The following is a 17410-nucleotide window of genomic DNA, read 5'->3' on the forward strand; positions in this document are numbered from 1 at the left end:
ATACAATCTCACTTTAGGTCCAAACACTGACAATACTCCATGAATGGGGAAAATGGAAGAAGATTTCAAAGATACTCCTCCTTTTCAGACAACTAGCAGCAATGAAGGTTGTATTTGGGAGGATAACTACAAAAGATGAACAGCTTCCAACCCAACACACACTCAAGATGTTTTACAAGAAGGAAAAGTGCGGCCAAAACAATTTATTCTGATTTACAGTACATGCAGTCTTGCACTTTTACCCTACTACTACTATGTATTCAACTTCAATAGTTACTATTTCCTTTTCTGTCATATTAAAAAAGATGCTCTACCGCCATCAGCCACTGTCATTAGAATGTATCCTCTGTGGACATCGGATATGTGTAGCTAATTCCGTAGCAATCAAAACATTTTTTTTATAAAAAGTAATAGTATTATGTGTCAAAAACAGTTATAACAAATGCAGAGTTTAGTCAAAATCATAACAAGGCATTCTACAGTATGTTCAATAAGCTCACAGTACAAAATGATTGTAGTTTGTCCATAAAAAGTATAATATGTATAAGTATATATATAAGGAATGTATAAGTCCTTGTGTAATACGTCCAAAAAATCATACAAATTCAGAGTATATGACAAAAAATTAATAGTATAGTAAGTAAAAAAACTCATAAAAACATAGTATAGAGGAAATAGTCTTGTAAAAGGCAATGTATTATATGTCGGAATAGAACTCGTGAAAAGAAATAAGGAAACCAAAATATCAGAAAAAGGTTTTATTCACCAGCGCCACCGGGGCCTCCGTCGGCTTCGTCCGGCGCGCCTCCACCAGCGCCGCCAGCGCTACTGGGGCCTCCGTCGGCGTCGTGGATGTTAAGTTAGTAATTCACTCTTTTACCTCGGCAGTGGCCATAATATTAGTGGTGAGATCCCTCGAGTGTCCTCCGGTATGGGTCAAGGACTAGGTGAGAAGGTAGTAGATTAGGGGGCCTCAGTGTATCTGGGGTTCGAGGCCCCTCTGATGGCATGTCTTTACATCTCTTGTGATGGTGCAGTCCTCCTCACATGAGCACCTGAGGCTGATGGATTGCAAAATGCTTGTTCAGTTTCAGTGCTCAACAGGGTTCAGATGGTTTCAAAGAGGGTTTCAGCACCTCGGGGATCTCCTCTGCCACTTTCACATCAGCATCAGACCAGGTGACAAATGTCTTTTAGTGTTTATTTTCAAGGCCTTGTCTGTCAGTGCAGAGTAGACGGCGCTCCAACATGTCAGAGGTGTTGATGTGACGTCGTGTATGAGCTTATGGGACGCTAGCCGTAGCATTTTGTCCACAGTTCTGACCTTTTCCTGTTCATAAAGATTTGGCACGATCTTCTTACTGACGTGGGTGAGCGAGGGTGGGTTTCGGAGCGTGGCTTATGCACCGTCACCATATTTTAAAATCCTTTTTTTTTTCCATAGCAGAGTCAGGGCTCACGGATCAACTACGGTCATTGTGGATGGAAGCTTACACTGTTTTCAGGGCGTGTGTCTGTGTCTTCCCAGACACTGCAGTCCGACACATTACACTGAACTCATCTGGCTGATTTAAGGAACAGGCTCTTTAAAGGGGAAAAACTTAAAGCCGCTTTTGTCTGAGCCCCTTGATCGGCTGCTCTTTAACAGAGGCCTGGTCCGACACTCTTCTCAGTTTCTCACCGCTGAAACATCTGATGCGGTTAATAGAGATATGACCGCTCTGTCTGAGTATGGAGTCTAGGATGATTTTAGGGTTTCAAATTTAATCCACAGTTGTAAGCCATAGGGATTCCTCCCCGAAACTCATTTCTAAACGGGAACTGGTTCTAAATGTGTAAAACACCCGGAGTATTGATAAGGTCCTGAGTCAATGGTTCTGCTATCGGTGCTTTAAACCTTCTCTCTCTGTTTCTGTGCCTGTCTTTGCACGAGGGGTGGAGCTGGGCTTCACTCTGACCATACTCTGAGGTGGACGGTGTCATCGGGACGTCACCCATTGGTTCGTGGACTGCCGCTTTGAAGCCTTGATGATGGTGATTTTGACTATCGCCATCTTGGAATACGGCCATTGCCATTTTTTTTTTTTTATGCTGAACTGATGAACGGAAGTTACCATTTTTGGAATGCAAGTTTTAAGAACCAGAGGTTGCCGCCTGACTCTGACACACACACACAGATTCCGGCTCAGTACAGTACTAAGAGGTCCAAGGTGTGGCTACATTTTACTTAATGCAGTAAAACCCTCAGAAGTAAATGAGGTAATATATTACATTTTTTACAGCATATTATCAAAACATTTGGCGATCAAGCAGAACATAAATCTGCAGTAATGCAAAGTTTTCGACTATTTGGCGAGCAGCCATTCGTCCTCGTCCTCTGCAGGTAACGTTAGCGATACCATACAGAGTTTCTAATAAAGCTTATCACTAAGCTAATTGTTTAACTGCGAATGTATTTGAAATATTTTGGAACTTCTTGTATTGCTGCTTAAGAAAGACTATTAGAATAATATAATAATATTGATTGTTTTCTTAATTCATTTTTTTCCCCACAAAATATTCAAAAAGAGCCGATAAGAGTATCGATAAGGAACCGAACCGATAAGAGGAATCGATAAGAGCACTAGTATCGATAAAATCCTAACGATACCCATCACTATGAGCCAGAGTGATTTTTGTCCCACAAACAAACATCATTTCAGGATTAGTTTCATTATTGGTTTGTTGTTGTCCTCTCTGTTTTAATCATGTAAGTCGTGTTGGGGCAAACTTATTTTTGGGCCATATACAGAAGAATTCACATTCCAAACCATAGTGAATGTGTAGTATTCAAGTTACACTGCAAAACAATCTATGTTTTTAGATCAGAAATCCCAATATGTAGAAAACGAATCTTCTGTCAAATAACTACACAACACAACTGAACAGTTTAACATTTGACATCCCTGTAGTTTAAGTATTGAAATAATTCAATACTTAAACTAATACAGTGCATGGCCTCAATGGTCACTTACAATATTGTGATGTGTGTGAATCTGTAAAACACTGTATGCCAGACTGAATACAGCCATGTGTGGAACAAAACTGATGTCTGCTTGTTCTCTGACCGGAACCCTGTAGTGGTACATTTTTCATCTTTACACCAGTCTCCTAGGGGTCGAATCCCCAACACACACCATGAACCCATCCAGATGGAGTTATTATCCTCACATGATTATGAAAACAGAACATTTCTTATAAAGGTAGTCTTCTAGATGAGCTAAATAAATAGTATCTTGGTGACATCACACTTCAGGCCCTTTTGTTTAAAGGTTTCTATTTTTCTGTGGTTCATTTTTCACAAAGTTTCATTTACAAACAGTGAAGCAACACATAAGTTCTGTCTCTCAGTCGTTCTTTAAAGATGCTGTAAGTAACTGCAAAATGCCCTCGTTTGAGGTTTGACTATTGAGTCTTGATCAACCGTTAAGATCATCAGATCATTGCTTTTATGCCCTGACAACTGTCATTTACATTTTCTTTAAAGTGAGAGGTTACATGGTATCAAGTGACTGCCATGTGTTTGTGGGGAATGCACCACACTAAGGCCACATGGTGTTCATGGGATTTCTTATTTGGAGAATCAGCTTGAGCGTCCTGCAGGTGAGGGAACTCCAGCTGTTGTTGTGAAGGGCCCTTCTGCCATCTAGTGGCTCTTCTTTCTGTTTTGTCTTTAACAGTTTGTTCCACACTGGCCTGTGAAATAAGTTATTGTTATTACATTAAGACCGTATGACCTGTAATGTGTGTCGGCTGTGTATTCATTTGATTGGATTTCAGCTGTGTGCAGCACTATTGCCCCTGGGGGACAATAAAGTATATCCTATCTCAGTGGCTCTTCTTTTAACTGCAGTGTCAAAAGCCATTCAAGCTCTTGATAGCAAAAAAAAAAACTGTAGAGGATACTGGCACAGTTAAGAAAAGCATAATGATCAAACAGCCTGATTGTAAAATCCTAATGGATGATGATAGAATGATGCGTTTAGGAGACTTGAGGACTGCCGTTTTTCCCCACATTCTTTGAACAGTTAAGAACTTTTACAAACTAATATCTGAATGATAAAGAGTTAATGTATCGTGTTATTTAGACATGTTTAACTGTCATTAACATTTTCACATTCTTCTTCAATGGAACAGTGAGTAACATTTAGGGGGATTTATTGGCAGATATTGAATTTAATATTCATAGCTATGTTTTAATCAGTGTATAACCCCCCAAAACTAAGAATCGTTGTGTTTTCCTCAGATTAGACAAAGCAAAGAGCTGAGACAAAGCAGCCAGGAGGAGAGCGGACCGGAGGAATGACTGATACTATACAGATGCTCGTTTTCTTTCCACCGTTTCAGTGGATTTGATTCAGAGGGAGGATTTTTTTTATTTCCTCCATCATCAGGCCATGGTTTGGGTATTGCCGACGTGCTGAAGAAATAGCCAAATGGCGCTGTTTTTTTCTTTGCTGGTGAAGTCTCTAAATGTGATAAAGGGCTCTCACTGGTCCCTTCTCCAGAGGCCTAAACGCTCTCATTGAGTCACAGTGTCTTTCCTGAGAGCCTCCCGGCCAACAAGCAGCCTGGTACCAGCTCACCTTCAGCCTGCAGTCCACAAGATGGCTGCACAGCAATTTGTTTATTGGAACATATAGTGGAAAAGATAGAAAAGATGTAATTATGATGCTATATCTCCACCCGCGCAGTGTAGAAACAGTGTAACAGCATAATATGATATGATTTTTACAGAGCTAAAAAAGCTCACCCTTATTAATTAATATTTTTTTCAAGCAAAATGTTACTATTAATTAAAATGTGGAGCTGTTCAGAGAGCAGTGGAGTGATATATGAACCTATTTTGATGTACATGCTGACATTTATGTTCTCTGGATATTACTTCTGATCAGGTGTGAATCTCAGTATTGATCCCTCACAATGTAAGCTGAGTGAATGGTCATTTATTTGAAGCTTTACTTTTTCCAAAAATGTTTTTATTATAACACCATCAATAATAATAGTTTATTTATATGGCACTTATTAAAATCAGAAATTACAAAGTGGATTCTCTTTTTTTCTAAAATAGTAAAAGTACTCATCATGCGGAATGGCCCATTTCATAATAATACATTTATTATACTATAAGATTACAATTATTGATCCATTAATGTGTAAATATTGCAGCTGGATATAGTTTTATTGATATTATGTTTTCATCATTTATTTATATTTTGTACTTTTAATAAGAATCAGGAAAGTAATTAAATCTGTCAGATAAATGTAGTGCAGTAAAAGGTGATTTTTTCCCTCTGAGATGTAGTAGAGTTGCAAAAAAGGGAAATACAAGTACCTCAAAATTGTACTTAACTTGAGTAAAAGTACCACTCCTGATGAACACAGATGCGAATGCAACAGAAATGGAAGAAACACATCAATGAACAAATCATTGGAAGAACATATTTTAAACTTTAAACGTATTTTTCTAAAGTCACGCTTTGACTGATGTCAGTTTCCGTTCTGTTGGAACAAAAAAACAAAACAGTTCATTCATATTTATGATGTATCTGTGGAGCAGCAACACACTATAACAGGGTTCCTACGCATCCTAGAAATTGATCATTGAAAACACATAGAAAAAAGAAAGTAAAATTTAAATGTCCATGAAATTCTTCAGTTGTCCCGGAAAAGTATTTCAACATTTTTCTACTTTCCTTTTTAGCTGAGAATGATATAAGGCTGTCTATCAGAGCTCCCCAAAACAGACACATTGCCATGTGACTAAGTTATGTTCAGCATCAAATTAACCTTCAAATGATAGTTTATGGATGAGAGTATTTTGAACAGGCTGCTTTCTGTTATGTTGTGGAAACACTGTGAACAAGTTCTGGAAAATTATCCCCAGAACAAACGCTTCCTGTTGTGGCCTCAGCTCACCACACCCACCAGTGATGCAACACAGTGAGCAGTAGTGTGACACTTCAGCCACCAGGTAGCAGCAGAACTGTTCTCTCAGGAGGTAACTGCATCACTTTCAATGATGGGAACAGGATTAATGTGGTTATTAAGAAGGCTGGCGCTATGATTGGTTTAACCTTGTTGTTCTTGTAATCACTTAGTGGTGGGCCGTCAGGGCCTGCAAGGCCTTCTCTGCTGGCCTAGACAGAATCACAAAGTTATAGCTATTTTATAATTTTATACATTTTCATAAATACACTAGATGTATTATAATTTCAGCCTATTCTCTCATTGCACAGCTACTGTGTTCCTCAGTTGCTCTGCTTCCAGTGCAGCTTGTTTTAAGTAGAGCTTTTATCCAATCAGATTTCACCTCTGTGTCTCTAGGTAGAAGAGAGGGCCGAGGCCTGCAGACTCACAAGTGAATCCCTTTGCAGTTTAAGTGAATGGGGATTGTCATAGTGTTCAACCAATCAGATCTTTAGTTTGACATGTTGGGCGTATTCTTTGACATGTCAGAGCCTTCTAGCTGGCCTAGCCATACGTGATTGGTCAGGGCTAGTGTAACATGTTGGGCGGTGAGAATCCCCAAATCTGCTGCCTCTGTCGAGCGGACATTTTCAGCCCACAAACACATTAAAACCTATTCAAGAAATACAACTGGGGAGGCTCGACTGTCTTCACTGGTGTCCATGGATCGAGAAGGACTTCTTACTGGAACTAAAACGCACTGAACAACCGTGAGATTAAACTCTTTGTTAACAAAGAAAGGATGGACTTTGTCTTTAAATAGTGAACAGAAGCTTTGGTAAGTTAACTGCTTTTGTTTGTACATCTGCAGTAGCTTTAAGATGCTTGTTTATATATTATTATTTGTACAACTTGTTTTTATCCATCCATCCATCCATTTTCCTCCGCTTATCCGGGGTCGGGTCGCGGTGGCAGCAGGCCAAGCAGGCTGACCCAGACTTCCCTCTCGCCCGCAACATTTTCCAGCTCATACTGGGGGATCCCGAGGCGTTCCCAGGCCAGCTGAGAGATATAATCCCTCCAGCGTGTTCTGGGTCTTCCCCGGGGTCTCCTCCCAGTTGGACGTGCCCGGAAAACCTCCAGTGGGAGGCGTCCAGGAGGCATCCTAATCAGATGCCCGAACCACCTCAGCTGACTCCTTTCGATGCGAAGGAGTAGCGGCTTGACTCCAAGTTCCCTCCTGATGTCCGAGCTCCTTACCCTATCTCTAAGGCTGAGCCCGGCCACCCTACGGAGGAAACTCATTTCGGCCGCTTGTACCCGCGACCTTGTCCTTTCGGTCACGACCCAGAGTTTGTGACCATAGGTGAGGGCAGGAACGTAGACCGACCAGTAAATTGAGAGCTTTGCCTTCCGGCTCAGCTCTCTCTTCACCAAGACGGTCCGGTGCAGCGCCTGCTTTACTGCTGCAGCCGCACCGATCTGCCTGTCGATCTCCCGCTCCATCTTACCCTCACTCGTGAACAAGACCCCGAGATACTTAAACTCCTTCACTTGAGGTAGGCACTCCGTCCCCACCTGGAGGGAGCAATCCACCGGTTTCCGGCAGAGCACCATGGCCTCGGATTTGGAGGTGCTAACTCTCATCCCCGCCGCTTCACACTCGGCTGCAAACCGCCCCAATGAATGCTGGAGGTCACGATCCGAGGAGGCCAACAGGACCACATCGTCTGCAAATAGCAGAGAGGTGATCCCGAGACCCCCGAACCTGACGTTCTCCACCCCCCGGCTGCGCCTAGAAATCCTGTCCATGAAAGTCACGAACAGGACTGGTGACAAAGGGCAGCCCTGGCGGAGGCCAACACCCACCGGGAACGTGTCTGACTTATTGCCGAGAATGCGGACACAGCTCCTACTGCAGTCGTACAGAGACCGGATCGCCCGTTGTAACGGGTCCGGCACCCCATACTCCCGCAGCACCCCCCACAAGAACCCCCGAGGGACCCGGTCGAAAGCCTTCTCCAAGTCCACAAAACACATGTAGACTGGTTGGGCAAACTCCCAGAACCCCTCCAGTAGTCTTGCGAGGGTGAAGAGCTGGTCCACTGTTCCACGGCCGGGACGGAATCCTCACTGCTCCTCTTGAATCCGAGGTTCGACAAACGGTCGGAGCCTCCTTTCCAGCACCCTGGCATAAGGAGCTTTTTGACTACCTTAGCGACCTCTGCCAGGGATATGGGTGAACCCCCCAGGTTTTCAGGCGCTGCCTCCTCTGCAGAGGACATGTTGGTCAGGTTTAGGAGTTCCTCAAAGTGTTCTTTCCACCGCCCGACGATGTCCCCTGTCCGGGTCAACAGTCCCCCCCCCCCTGCTGAGAACAGCCTGGGGTAGGCCCTGCTTTCCCTTCCTGAGCCGTCGGATGGTTTGCCAGAACCTCCTTGAGGCCAACCGAAAGTCCTTCTCCATGGCCTCCCCGAACTCCTTCCATGCCCGAGTTTTTATGAAGATGGATTTTTGTTTGGTTTTATATGTGATAGGAACTACTGTTACGTCCAATGTTGCTCTGGGGACATATTTAGTTGGTGCCAGTGTTGGCAACTTTCTCGTTAAATCTGGCGACTTTCCAAACCCTCATGGCGACTTTTTTTGTCAAAAGCTACTAGCGACAAATCTAGCAACTTTTTCTGGTCTTGTTGGAAACTTTTCTGGTGTTTTGACTCTGATGTGAAAGCACGTACGTTCTGCACTGTTGTGAACGAGCAGCGGGTGCTGCCGTGAGCCGGTCCAAAGCACACACAGGCGGTCACTCTCACAGCAGCCTCGCGCAGCAGTCCCAGCTGCAGTCAGAGAAGAGAGGAGACACAGTCTCGGCGTATTCATGTATCTGCACTCTGCAGTTCGTGGTATACACCTGTTTTGACACGAAACAAATAATAACCGTAGCTGTGCATAATGAGGTGGTTCAGCTGCAGGACAGCAGTGAAGGCCCAGGTATAAAATGCACGGCCCGCCACTGTAATCACTGTATCTCAGATGTTTGCAGAGACTTAACTGGTTTTAGAGGTTTTAACATGAATTTACTGGGATACTGGTACTGAAATGTGTGTGTATATGATAATGTATATCTAACAGGTTTTCATCAACTGTGTTTTAAAGAAACAGAGACTTTCTGTACAACAACGCTGTTTTTATTCATTCACATTCTTCACATGAGAGAAGTTTCCTTTTACCCTCAAAGCAAATGTGAAGCCACAGAACACAGAGCGTCACTGGGACTGCAGACTCGACGTCATTTCTGTTTGTCCACAATATATTTAAAGAGGAAAGAAGATAAAAAACAACCTTCATCAATGTTTCTCTGCTGTTTATAAAGGCGCTTTATACAAGATTGGGAGCATTTCTACTGCCTCCTAACGGCTTTCAACATGGCGACAACTGAGTCGGCAGCTAACGGTGCTAACAGTGCAAAGTATGGCAACAGTGCTGACAGACTTTACGCTTCCGCGATGACCGAAGGCATTATCAACTGTAACAGCCGTATGAGCGCAGCGCAGAGCGGCAGCCATTAGCTGGCCACCGCAGCATGTTCACATGCACTAACATGCACTAAAAGCAAGCATGGCTGGCCCGGCTATGTAAACAAAGCACAGAGAAGCATGGATTACAACACACACACACATACAGGGAGAGTGACTTCATTCTCTGCTCAGCTAGACATTACTCCACTATATCTTTACATAGCAAATAGTTTGCTGGTTTATAAATGCTCTGAATATAGGATTTAACACATTTATTGACACTCCGATCACACATGTTATACATGTTTCTTGTGTTTTTTTAGATAAAACCAAAAACCTCAATAAATTACATAAATACATAAATAAATACAAATGATTGATGTCACAAATCTGGTGTAAAGAAGCTTTAAAAAAAAAGAATTTAGACTGTTGGGAGATAACATTAAAAAAAAGTAAGTTGTATTAATTCGCCCTTGTTGGTCACCTGACCTTACTCTGCCTGCACACCTGTTCCTATTACCTCACTAGGATTTACCTTTTACTCATTTAGCCCCACAGCATAAATCCACCAGCACAGTTACTGTTCTCAGAGTAAAAACTTGTTTCCATCCACAAAGTGAATTTGATTTCATATTATAAGCCAGGCAGCTGCGACCATGTTGGCTCCACCCAGTCACAACAGCTCTCCAAGCTTATTAACTGCTAATTTTAGCAAATTGATTTGAGTGTGAAATTTAGCCGCTTTAAATGCTGGAGTGACCGGGTTCTGATGGATTTGTTTGATCCGTTTTTGACCATAATTCCTGCTCCGCTTGTGTGTTGGAGTTCTCTTTCCTGTTGCAAAGCGCTTTACTCAAGATAATTTAATTTAATAATTGAACTGTCTAAATATGTTGAACCCCTAAATTGAACCACAGCTAACTTATACTTGGAGCTATGCTGTTTGTTTAAATCGCACACTTGTGAAAACTACATGAATATGCTACAGTAAGAATTTTAAAACTGGAACCTAAAGTTATTTTTTTCCCTCCTGCAGCCCCAGCTTACAGAGTACAGCCACTTTTCATATTGCTAAAGCTGGAGTAGTAACAGGGAGGATGCGGTGAGATTTTGAACACAAAAAATGTCAAAAAGCTGATTTTACAGTGAAAGGGAACACATGGCACATTTTTCCAGAAGTGCATAAAATATGATCAGTATGGAGACTCACTGACATGTAAATCATATAACAGATGCAGGATGAACGTGTGCTTATCGGCTTGTTGCTCTCCAACTTTAGTTTGTTGAGTTTGTGCTTTAAAAAAGTTTTAAGCTCACTTATGTTTCGGAAAATATACCAAACTGTCAAGTAAAATGGTAGGAAAGGCAGTTCAAATATACAGCGGCTGCACACACGTGTGCTCATGTACAGTCCTCTTTCCTGCTAGTTAAAGGAACAGTTCAACATTTAAAAGTCCTCTTGTCTTAATTCTGCAGAAGAGGCACAGAGAGACTTAGCTTAGCACAACAATCCTTGAAGCACCTACATTACCTGCAATGCTACTCAACCTGCTTACAGTTATGAGGGAGATTGTGCCGTGTTGTGCTAGCTAGCAGCTAATGTAGCCAACATTTACATTTGGATGATTGTGATAGAGCAGTTTCCCTCTGCTTCCAGTATTTATGCTAAGCTAGGCTAAACGCGTCTCTTTGTCCTGGACAAACGGATATCAATCTGAAACATCTGACTCTGACGACGATTCCCAAAATGTTGCACTGTTCCTATAAATCATATTTTCAGTTTGCACAGTTGCGTGCTTCCACTGCTGCTCCATCAGCAGCTACTTGTTGGTGCTATCGGATGTTGTATCCGGTGAGTCTGACAGGGATAAAAACGGAGTGAAGGGCCGGCTTGTGCTTGTGGAAATCAATGAAGCCTTTTCTGAGTTTGTGATGTATTAACAGCGTCTTCTGTTTCCTCTGCGGCCGCGTCAGTTTGCCAGACCACCTGCTGTACTGTGTTTATGTGGAGGGTTCCTCTAATGACAGCAGGAAGCAGAGCCGACTCAGAGCAGGAAACATCCTGGCGTTTGCGGTCACAACCACCAAGAAGGGGATCGTAATGGAAAGGTCACTGGTCTTTTTAGATAAAGGAATACTTCACTGCAGTATGGCCTTATCTGTTGCTGCTTAATGGTTGAATTTATGATCAATACGTGGTGAAAAGTCATATGGCCACTTACATAAGGTGTGGTCGCAGTATGCAAAAATTAAACAAGTGCCCCCCTCCTCTACTAGGGGGCCCCAGCCAAACCCTATGCAAGGACTGTGGGCTAAACTAAAGTGCGCTTGATAGCGAGGTGACTATGTGGCTAATATATTAGCACGCTAACTGGGCTTCCTGAGGAGACATAATAGTGTTGAGTTACTCAAACTGATTTTTGAATCCTGTTATTGGCCTCGCTTTCTTTAAGTCTGTGTTTGGCCCAAGCGCTTCTAATTGACCATTTACTAAACCCAATGATTGTCCAACTTCAGCTTAGCAGCTGTAACTATGGCACAGCAGAGTTTGGAGTTTATTTGAAGCTTACAAAATCAAAATCACAATAGTAAAAGTTTAAGGAGTTGATTATCTGACGGCTCCCAAATAAGTGTCAAGTCTCGGTTGGTTGGTTTTGGGCCATTTTGTTTATGTAAAGCTTGGGTCTCTGGTTGGGTTCACGTTTACCCAATGCCCACTGGTAATAGTGTACCCAATGGGTTGCTTTAGACTTGCAAGCTAATGATCAGTAACTGATGAAACAGAAAATATAAAGGTTTCTGGGTATCAAATGTTGTAGTACCAGTTGGGTCTTAAAGGGTTTGAGTGTCAGTTTTAGGCCCATGCAGAATGTTAACTACATCTCAGCGTTCGCTATTAATCCAGGGTATTGTAGGAGCTGCTGAAACAAATTAGAGCTAGACTATGATCAGAAAAATGTACTTTATCTGTAAATCCACTTAATATTTGCCCCTGCTCTACAACAATTTCCCATTGGGATAAATTAAGTTATATCTAATGTATCTTTTGCTTCTATATTACAAGTTACATTCATGGCTTGGGTCAAGATTCACAATAAAATTCCTCTATAATAATATTATTGTAATCGTTGGTCGTGGTAGCCGTTAGGTCTGTATATATATATACTGTACATATACATGTATATATATATATATATATATATTTTTTTTTTCTTTTATAAGTATTTTGGGGCCACAAACACAATCCAGTTCAGGGCCAGAAGGAGCCCCAAGGCCCTGGTATAAATAAAAGTTTTCATTATCAGTCGGTCTCATCATTTTGTTCCTCGGGGCTTTAGTGTTCTGACGGCTGGTGGAGGAGAGCCATCAAACAAGACCCATCCTCCGTGATGCAGATCTGGGGAAAGATGGGAGAGGGAGTCTCTATGGGAACTCGTCAGCAGACTTCCCCTCCTGCCTCCTCTGCTGTTTCCACATCTCCACAGCGAGTCTGCCGCCCGCCCGCCCGCTCTACATGATGCTGCACTTCCCCTTCAACTTGTCGGCTCGTTTCTGTTTTCCCGAGCGCTTGCCGTCGATGCTCAGGCTCATGTCCCTCTTCTTCTCCAGGGACAGCAGCTCCTGAAACAGTTCCTTCACATTGGAGTTCGTCTTGGCCGATGTCTCCATGAAAGCACACTTCCAGGTGGCGGCCTGAGCCTCGGCCTCCTTCCTCTCCACCTCGCGCTGGGCCGTTTCGTCACTTTTGTTGCCCACAAGCATGATGGGAATGGACTCCACCGTACCTTTGATGGCCAGGACCTGGAGGGAACATTGGATCAAGTCAACACAACCTATTTAGAGAACATTCCTGATGCAGCTGCAGTAAAAATCTTCAGAAATAAAGATTAAGCGAAGAAAGTGCCCCCGTTTGTTCTACTGGTGCCTAACAGAAACTGATCAATATTATCAGTATTTTATTTGGAGCTGAATTTCAAAGAACCTCAAAGCTCGTCTCTACGTAGACAATCAAACCAAGTTACTGTAGCTAATTACTCATCACATCCAAAAGTAAAATAATGATTCGTGACTGCTACTTTGTAGGTTTTCCCAATTATGGTTCTCATGACAAACTGCTGCTAAGTCACAACTAACAGTCAAAGTTGAAGATATCTGATATCTAATGATCCTGTTGACAACTGTTTCACTTTGGCTATTGAGCTAACGTATGCTAGCAGTTTAACAGGACAAGCTACTGCTTAGCTCTGAGTTCTGAAAGTCCTGATTTAAAATGGTGACGTTAAACACTGATGTGAGACACTTTAATGCACAACAAGAGAGTCCAACTGTTTGCTATCTGCTGCCGTAAGCTGTCGGTCAGGACTCCACTGCTATCTATTTATAGATTCTAGAGATAATTACTAAGTCAAAAATAATTTAACTTGGTAATTTTTTTTCTTCTGGAAGCCATATCAAACACTATACTACTACATTATTATAATATAATATATACATTATGTGTTTTTTATGTCTCATAAATCACTGTCTTTTTTAGAATATCAAAACAACAGAGTGACATTTTTAACAAACCATCTTCTGCTTTTTGTGCATGTTTACTAGATAGAATCTTCATTTTGTCTTTTGGCAAACATCAAACTCATTGAATTAACTTAATTGACTCCAGCTGGTAAAATCTGTCATGCATGATAACTGGGTGCAGAGGTTGAAGAAACAGGACACCGAACATCAGCTTTTGATGCTTTTATGGGGGTTCAGTTTGGATTTCTTATTTAAATGTCCAACCTTACCTGGAATAAAGACCACCCATGCTAACATCAGAAGAAAATAATTATACCTTCATGAAATATTCTTGAGGATAAAAAAAGACCTACAGTAATTGTAACTGTTAGTCAGTCACCTAGAAACTAAATGAAAGACTCTGACCTGCTGGTAAATGGGTTTCAGCTCTTCCAGTGATTGGCGGCTGGTGATGGAGAAGACCAAGATGAAGGCGTGGCCCTTGGAGATGGAAAGGCGCTGCATTGCTGGAAACTGGTGACTTCCTGTTGTGTCGGTGATCTGCAGCGTGCAGACGCTCTTATCACAGCTGATCACCTGCAGAGAGAACCGGTACTGATGAAGTCTTTATCACAAGAGCTTAAATGACACACACGCAGGGTGTTTAAATAAAAAAAATAGTTTTCATGTCTTACCTGTCTGTATGTGTCCTCCACAGTGGGAATGTAGGTGTCTCTGAAGGTGCCTTTGACGAACCGAAGGACCAGCGAGCTCTTCCCCACCCCGCCGGCTCCGAACACCACCACCCGGTAGTCGTTGCTCTGCTCTGGCATTCTGGGAGTGTGAGTGTGCCCGCTCGGGATAGCTGACCTGTATGCTGAGAAGGAGATGGAAAGAGGAAAAGTTGAATCACAGCAGAAATTAAAGAGAAACCTGCACGTGAATTTAAAGCACACATAATTGAATGTTGTAGTCCAAGTCTATATTACGTATGATGTCTCGAGTTTCAGGTTGATTCTTTTCAGAAATGTTTTGGTAGGTTTTTCCTAGATGGACATCACCCTTTTTTGGGAAATCAACCAAATATAATGAATAGTAATAGAAAAGAGAATATCTGGTAATACTTTAGAAGCAGGAGTAAAAGGGAAACGGGAAATGAGCATAAACTCCACTCACACTGTTCCTACAGAGCGAGGCAGGAACAGACAAACTGAATCTGATCTGAATGTAATTAGTCTGAGTGCCATCAACGGTAACTGGTAAATGAAAACCACTCGAGTGGTTTTATTCTGGGAGAGTCCTTCAGCTGGACGCCTGACCTGCTCAAAGTGCAGATTATCTCCATTACAATGAGCATGTCATTTAGAAGCTTCAGTGCATCACTCCCCCTACTCGTTCTGTCCACTGTTAGTAAGCCCAGCAGCCGATAGTTCAGTTGTTTGGTTCAGGTTAGCTGACTAATATTTTATTTCTTTAGCAGCTAAACAAGTTAGCCTAAAGTTTAATTTAGCAGCTAAACATGTAGCCTAAAGTTAGATTTAGATTTAGATTTAGCAGTTTGGTGAAGGCTCGCTAATGATATATGTGAGAATATAAAACAGTTGGTGAAAGTTATAAATACATACAAGCTAGCTCTTGGTTTTAGCGATTGTTCCAGGTTAGCTAACTGGTTCAAGTGATTCAATTGTTCAATTTTGTAGCTTAAACTGTTCAGTTGAGCATGTTTTTGTATTAAGTTTGCAAACAGTTCAGTTAAGCAAACTTGTTGGTTCAGGTTAGCAAATGGTATATCAATAATTATAATTTAATATATACATAGAAACTCAAAATACATTTTCCAAGTCAATGCTTCATTTATGTTATGCGATTTGGGGTGCTAGCTAACCCTGCCAATAGTACAAAACCACACTTATAGCTGTGTGTTTGGATTTCAGCTGGTAAAACTGAAGAATGTGGCTGAGGTCTTATTTATTTATTTATTCACAGTTCAATTTAGCTGTTTTTTTTATTTCAGGTTAACTTCAATTTAGCAGCTAAATCACTTTGTTGTAGTGACTTGTTCACAAACAACAATGTTGGTTAGTTCAGTGTAGCTTCATTCTATCTTGTATTCAGCTGAAACATATCATTTGAATGCAAGCAAGAAAACTTAAATACGTCAAAGTATATGATAGACCTGCTGTATATGAACCTGTGTGTTTTCTATGTGACAGACAGTAAGTGATGAATAAATGCTGCTGTGACAAGCCTGTTTTGTATTGCAGCTGCAGCTCTGTGACATTTAAATCTTCGGTGTCCGCAACACGTGGACATCTGATGAGCGCCTCGCCCCCTCTGAACTCTCACAGCATATTCACAGATAACGAGACAAACGGGAATGGATTAAAAAAGACGGAGCGAAGGGCCTCGGGGAGTTTCCCAGCATGCCGAGCTGTATTCCCCCCGGCAGAATGATTAACGAGCATCGATTAGAGCTTTGCATCTCGCTGAAGAAGAGAGCTGATAGAAATCGGGGAGGAGGAAAGACTACTGAAGGGGTTTCAACGTGACAGACAGTGTGAGTTATACCACCGCATGCTGATTTATTATGATGCTCCCAATAAAACCATTTCTCATTTATTCACTGTCCCAGGCCCCCGTCAAAAAAAACACTTGCAACTGGGCCTTTCTGGTGGAAAAAAACATGATTTCCCTGTAATAAATCTCTGATCTACTTCTTTATATACTCCCACTCACAGAGGACAGCCTCCCGCAGCTCACAGATCCAGACTGTAAAAACGTCTGTAGAACAGGAGATACCATAACACCATCCCATTCTTTCCACCCACTGCTTCTCGCTGTATGAGCCAAGCTGACGCTCTACCTTACAAACAGCATAAGGGTTCTGTAGACCTGTTCCTGTATGTGTGTGTATATATAACTTCTCAAATTCACACTTTTCGCATTAATTAATAACACTCAGATCTAATAAAGAAAACACTCAGGGTCAGGATCTCTGCATCAGCCTCAGTAAACCTCAGTCCAGTTTGTAAATCAAGAACATGGCTAAACTGCATTTACATTTCAGTCCATCTCAAAAGCTTCGGGGACGCTTTGACACATTTTGGTATCGGTTGAAATACTGTCCTGACCAGCCGAGTGGTTTAAAGACCAATTCACACCTTGCGACCCCGGGTCTTGAAGTGTGGACAAATAGTTGGACCCCCCCCCCCAACTCCCTGCGCCTGTCAACCAGAACTGAAGAAGCCCTTTTGAAGAGAGGTGTAATATATATCAAGAGTCCAGCTGCCTTTTTGGCTTCTGGATAACTCATCAGGCTTTCTTCTAACTGACACAAACACCAGACTGCATGTAAATACAATTTAAAAACAGTGTTTCTCGTGTTTGAATTCAGATCAGAACACTGACATCAGCGCTCATTATCTCAACCACAAATTTAGATCAGT

At 42.0% G+C, this 17410-nt stretch overlaps 1 protein-coding gene across 1 annotated transcript; it reads right to left on the reverse strand.

Annotated features, from left to right (window-relative positions):
* Window positions 1-12977: 12977 nt before the first annotated feature.
* diras1a (DIRAS family, GTP-binding RAS-like 1a) lies at window positions 12978-14797 on the reverse strand (the record flags this gene model as incomplete). The annotated part of the gene is made up of 3 exons (XM_079158538.1): window positions 12978-13268; window positions 14391-14561; window positions 14660-14797. 3 exons carry the CDS (start codon window positions 14795-14797, stop codon window positions 12978-12980), a joined length of 600 nt encoding a protein of 199 aa, XP_079014664.1.
* Between the last annotated feature and the right edge of the window lie 2613 nt (window positions 14798-17410).

This window comes from Pholis gunnellus (genome assembly GCF_910591455.1).
Source record: "Pholis gunnellus genome assembly, chromosome: 4".
NCBI lineage: Eukaryota > Metazoa > Chordata > Actinopteri > Perciformes > Pholidae > Pholis > Pholis gunnellus.